The 6,000-nt window shown below is 48.7% G+C and overlaps 1 protein-coding gene across 2 annotated transcripts in view; it reads right to left on the bottom strand.

Annotated features, from left to right (window-relative positions):
- The window catches only part of TBC1D8 (TBC1 domain family member 8), a 50,631-nt gene extending 47,053 nt beyond the window's left edge, over positions 1–3,578 (bottom strand). The window contains exon 1 of one of the 2 annotated variants that reach the window (XM_030476147.1): positions 3,273–3,578. In XM_030476147.1, the coding sequence (XP_030332007.1) occupies positions 3,273–3,399 (127 nt within the window). In that variant the 5' untranslated portion in view covers positions 3,400–3,578. The remainder of the gene's footprint in view (positions 1–3,272) is intronic. The other variant, XM_030476146.1, reaches the window with a different exon arrangement.
- Between the last annotated feature and the right edge of the window lie 2,422 nt (positions 3,579–6,000).

A 6,000-nucleotide genomic window follows, 5' to 3' on the forward strand; every position in this document is an offset into this window, starting at 1 on the left:
CTAATGAAAACTGAAGTATTGATTCACTTACAGGCTAAATCATCTTGCAGTATTCTACCATAAGGGATTTGACAGTATTTTTTACTACTGCGATGGCATCTCAAGCTTATCATTAATATATAACCTCAGAACTAAAGATATCAGCAAGTACCAAATCCAACCAACTTTGACCTGTTAATCATGCCTACATCACAAGCCTTTTAGTGGGGATAAAGAGGTCTCCAATTACGGTAAAAAAAACCACAACAAAACCCACAAGACCAGAACCAACAAAAATTGCTGAGCTAAATAATTTTTTTAAATCTATAACTTAAAATTAGTTTTTAAATTAGTTAAAAAAAATACTTCAGTTTCTATAAAATATTTCTAAAGCATTATCTGTTTCCTTCCTAAGTCTCTGACCCAAAAGAGCTCTGAAGTAGAGATCCAGGTAAAGTGCCTAGCTAAACATTTACTTGAAAAGCATATCCCCTCAGGAAGACAGAAACTGGGATGATGCTGGTGAGGTAATGAAGAATTAAACACAGCGTCCATCATTTTTTTGTACCCACTGCTCGCAAGCCCAGCCTGGATTCAGTAACCGCCCTAAGACCCAAATTAAATAACAGTAGTAAATATAGTCTCTTTCTTACAAACATCTGCACAGAGTCTGACTGAAACGCAGTACTCAAAGAAACAGATACAGAAGAAAAGAGCTTTTGTGTGAGAGATCTTCTGTAGTCCATCCTTCAGGAATTAAATCCACATAAAATATACTCTCCAGCTGTGCTAACTCACTCTTACATAATGGACAAAATGCCCTGGTAAGGAGAGAAGCATCCAAGAAGAAAAAAATACATGCAAATATGAGAACAGGGCTGTAAAACATTTGCACTGAACCTACATGAGGACGTGCTGTAGTAACACGCATGGGGGGCAGCTCGGGCATCACACCCATCCACTCTGTTTAAAGTCAGTCACGTCACAGGTGGTCCACTGCCCCATCTACACTACTTATGAAACGTGGGAGCTTTGTTCTGCTGATCCCACACGAGTCTAACACAGCCTGAGGATATACAGCCTCCTCCTCCTCACTGGAAGAGCTATGAGATTCTCTTTTACCATGGCACCTGCTTTCATGCATAGGATCTTCACATATTTGAATCTTCTACCTTTCCATCAAACATAACTGCAATGGCCAGGGCTCAAGTTACTAAAGGGAAAAGAAGGCAGATAGGGATATTGTTCTCTCTTAAGCTTTGCTTCCTCAGTAGGACAAACAAAATCTTCTAACTTATGGCTCTACAGCTTGGAGGACCATACTCTGAAATATGGTAGTGCTTAACTGCCCTTTGTATCTGTCTGTTTGGAAAAGGCAGGTACTAGTAAAGCGTCTCTACAGCCATGTAAAGCAAGAATCGGGAGTTAAGCTTTGCACTGAAAACAGCTACCAGCAAAGCCCAACTGTTTCTCAGTGCAGGTCTCCATTTCACTCATCCCAAGAAAAAATTGGGGGGAAAAAAATAAGCTATCCATCTATCTCCAGATAAGCTCTGTGCTCCCCCACACTCGCTTTTTGGTTACAGGACTCTAATTTCTAAGCCCTTTTAAATACAAACATTTCCAAATGGTTTATGAGACTGCCAGAATTTACAGTTCCCTTGGAAAACATTGCCTGAGACAGGAGCACTTTTCCTTTGCCAGCCAAAAGAGATTTGTGCAAGCCCGTGCACTGTATATTCAGCAAAATGATTCACCTGAAACTTAACCAGAGAGAGAAGCAGTTTGTTTGGTTTAAGCTTGCAGATTTCTGCAGTGGAAAGCTCAGGCACGAGGAGTTAACATTCGTGGATCTGAACCTCATGATTGTCCTGGACCTAAATCAAGCAGCTGTAAACAGCTATTTTTAACTCTGAAAATTAATCCACATCGTCCTTACAATCACAAAAGACTGGCCTATGACTTCCACACAGAGAGCAGGGGAAAATATGAGCATAAACATTTAACTCACTGGCAAAACTTTCATTAACTATACCAGGGCTGGCACTTCAATAGTAACACGGTGATAACATGGGATCAACCACGTCACAATTAAGTTCTGTGTTCTTTATGACTCCACACTAGAAGAAGCTCCAGCAGACAGCAGTATTATCAAGTGGCAAGGGTCAATGGTTCAGGAGCAAAAGGTTTTAATAAAGTAAATACTAACCGTGGTAATGTAGCTTCTTAAACTGCATAAAAAATACTGCCTTTGAAATACCTGACCATCCTTTCAAATATATGAGCCACCATTAAAAATCCTGATTTTTAAAAGGTACAAAACAACCTTATCTGCTTTTAAATAAGAATTACACCGTTAAACTGTATTATTTCTCCAAAGTATTGTCTGTTTGCATTCAGATACTAATGTCTTTGAACCAAAAGTTTGGCCCAGATTCCTTACTCGGTTACTCTATAACATCAACGCAGCCTAACGCAGTGTTCTCACCAGTTATTCACACGTCTATATCGTTTCGAGGGCACAGCACGATCCTTCTTCATATGTATCTGCTTTACTCCGCATACCTCAAGTGCCACACGGCCAGACCGTGCTCGCTCTCCAGCCACATAAACCGGAGTATGATGAATGCAAAAATAAGTCGGAATCCACTTTTCCACAACGCTGAACTGACAACCCCCTCCCCGTAATATCTGTATTGGCCAAAAGCTGTAAGTGTACGTATGACTCACATTACATATAGGGGGGGCCGTGCCTCAGCGCAGGTCGCAGCCGGTCGGGGGGGGGGGCACAGCCCGGCTGGGGTGCCCCCAGCAGTCCCCCGCACCCCTCCGCCGAGCACAGCGGCCTCGGCCCGGTCCCGGCTCGCGTTTCCGCGGCCAGCCCCGCGCGGACTAGCTCACCCCCAGTCGCGCTTAAGAAAGCCACCGGGAGGCGAGAGGGGAAGTAAAAATAGAAGTGGCTTTCGCGGTGCTGGAGGCTGCAGAGGCACGAAGCTGCTCCCGAGGCAACTAGGAGGGAGCCAGGGCCGCTCTCACGGCCCGACCGGCGGCAGCCTCTGCGGAGCGGGGGGATCCACGATGCCCCTCGCCCGCCCCGCGCTGCCCCCCGAGCCGAGCCGGCCAGCCCAGGGTCCCCGCCGCGGACCGAACAAAGAGGCCGCTCCCGCGTCCCACAGCCCGCCCCACCGGCGGGTCCCCCCGGCGCGGCCAAGTTCCCGCGGGGCAGAGCGGAGGCAGGGGGGGACCCGCCACCCGGCCCGGCGTCCCGCCGAGCCCCCCGCGCCACCAGGTACCCGTGAAGCGGCCGCCGCCGTCTCCGTGGCCCCGACGCCGCTGCAGGATGAAGTAGCCGCTGCTCTTCTGCGTGACCCACAGCTTGAGGGCGTTTTTCAGCAGCACCTCCTCGGGCTTCAGCCACATCTTCCCCCGGTTCGGAGCGCCTCTCGCACTCTCTGTGTCCCCCCCACCGAGCCCGCCCGCCTTGCCCCCCGCCCCTCACCGCCGCACCGCGCCCCGGCCGCCCGGGTCACATCGCCCCCCGCGGGCTGCGCGGCGCGGATCCGGCTCCCTCCGCGCGGGCCCGGCCGCCGGGGAGGAGCGGAAGGCGGAGCCCGCGCCCGGGCCGCCCTCCCCGCGGAGCCGGGGGTTTGTGCGGTGGAGAGCGCTGCGATCCGAGCCAGGCACCTGGGGAGAGGGAAAGCTTTGGCTGGAGGGAGGGGGGGTCCCGGTTGCCCCTCTCGGGGGTGCCATAGCGCCCCGAGCCCCGCACACAGCGCACTGGGGTTCCCACGGCACCCCAGCGTCCCGGTGTATCCTCAGCATACCGGCACTGCAGCCATCCGGTGCAGCGGATTGCGCCAGGATCGGGCCCCCAGGTCTGTCCAGCCTGTGTAAGCACGCTCGGGATGTTACCCATTGCGGGGAGGGGGAGGAATCAGCCCCACATCCACGAGTCTGCGGCCCCGCAGAGCCCCCTGGGCTGGCAGGCAGGAAAGGGTGCCCGGCTTCCCCGGAGGAGCGGGGGGCAGCTCCGCTTTCCTGCTTCCTTCAGGATCGGAGCCTGAAGAGTGAGTGAGCCCGCAGCTACTTACTTTGATGTCTGAATCTGAACGCTAGTGCTTGAAACTGCGTATCTCAACTGAAACGTCAGAATCCTAATTTTACTCTTTTTTCTTTTTACGCCTCTCATTTAAGGAATAATCAGGCACTGGTTGAGCTAGTGGTGGGATCGTTTTCAAACCTGCAGAAATGGTTACTGCTGCAGCACCTTCATATTGGTAACACTCTAACGTTGTATTTTGCATTTTCATTAACCCAGATTGCCATTAAAACATAAAAACTTTCTTGCAGTCAAATGCTCTGCTTCCAATTACAGCAAATATTAAGTAATTTCTTGATAACTGCTGCAGCAGCAGGCTACTAAACCTCACACACACCTCATTCAGATTCAAGACCTCAGTCACTGTGGGTTAAATCACATCCTCATAATTTGGCCAAAGATCCCTCTGTGTAGAGAATTTTGATTAGGGAAAACGTCCTGAGCTTCACCTTACCAAGCTCAACCTCTTGCTCCATGAGTTGTGAACTTCCCGACTCTTTGAAAGGGACTGATGTTGCAGTGTGCTGCTCAGCCTAGCCAGCAGCAGTCATTAACTGGGAATTGGAAGGTGCCCATGTCGACCGGTCTCCAGCTGCCAGTGGGAACATTTAGCAGGCAAAATTCTGTACCCAGCTGCAGTCTAGTACACACTGTGTGATCCGTGTTCTTTACAATTTCAAAGTAAAGCAATGATTTCATTTCCATACCTAGAATAGCGAGTGAGCATTGTGAGCATACTAGTTGTCTGGTACAAAAATAAAAGCTGTTAAAAGGAGAAGATGGACATCCACATAACAATGTGCTTAAAAATTAATGAGAGTGTAAGAGGGAGTTATTTTAAATGTTCTTACAGGATAAGAATAGCTCAGAGGTTTCCCCTGCCCCCAACGCAATCCTCTGAAGACATGTAAGTCTTGACAGTTTATGTGTTTGGTCAAGTGAGATGGCGAATATTTCTTCTTTTTTTTTCCCAGATATTTGAATATTAATTTCTGTTATTGTTTTTGCAGTGGTTTTTACACTCAACCTTGGTTATTGGGCAAGGTGATTCGAGACATAACTGAGAAGAGGACCAAGCAGATTTGCTGCTCTCTGAGGTGCTTTTGCACTCAAGAATTAGTGAAAGAGTAAAGCCGTCTGCTTCAGGATCCGGTGTCATGCACACCTACCTCTGTTACTTGCATCTCCAGGCACGCTTCTGGTTGAACCCCACCAACAGTACTCCTTCAGAGCCATGCGCTTTGTAACCACATCCAAGCTGCCCCAACAATCACTCAGTCAAAATGGGATCATTCATGTTTTTTATATAAGCAGCTTTTCCAATGCATGGAACTGGTGGAACATAATTAACAAAGAACCTCTGAGAAATGGCTTCAGAGGGGGAAAAGGGAGGTGGATGAGATGAAGGAAAACTGATTCACGACACCAAAGTAAACCAAAGCCCTTTGTAATATACGTTGTAATAAACACACCTACTGAAAGTAGGAGCGTAGTTCTTTTGCCACGTGGCATTTGTGCACAGCATTCCCTGACATCCCAAAGAGGCTACAGTGAGACGCTCGCTGCCAAAATGCCTGTGAATTTTAGGATATCACCACTCGCACTCCCATCCCCTGAGGATCTCCCTTCCCACAGAAGTCAGCAGTGAACCTGTGGAGCCACTTCGAGCATGAAGCCGTTCAGCGTGCACCACGTCATTGATGCTGCCAGTCTTTGACAGGGTCAAAAAGGCTTGCAGAAAGAAGTTGAACATCTTTATTATGTTATTTAACCAAAAAACAGCAAAGCAAAACCACCCTGCCTGTATGTGTCTCATCACCAAATGACGCAGTTTCTTCCTGCCAACTAGTCTTTGGCAACAGCTAACAAAAGGTTTATGTTCACGGAGAAAGTCCTGCAGCAATGTGCTGGCTATTTCCACA

The sequence above is a fragment of the Strigops habroptila genome, chromosome 2, assembly GCF_004027225.2.
Source record: "Strigops habroptila isolate Jane chromosome 2, bStrHab1.2.pri, whole genome shotgun sequence".
Lineage (NCBI taxonomy): Eukaryota > Metazoa > Chordata > Aves > Psittaciformes > Psittacidae > Strigops > Strigops habroptila.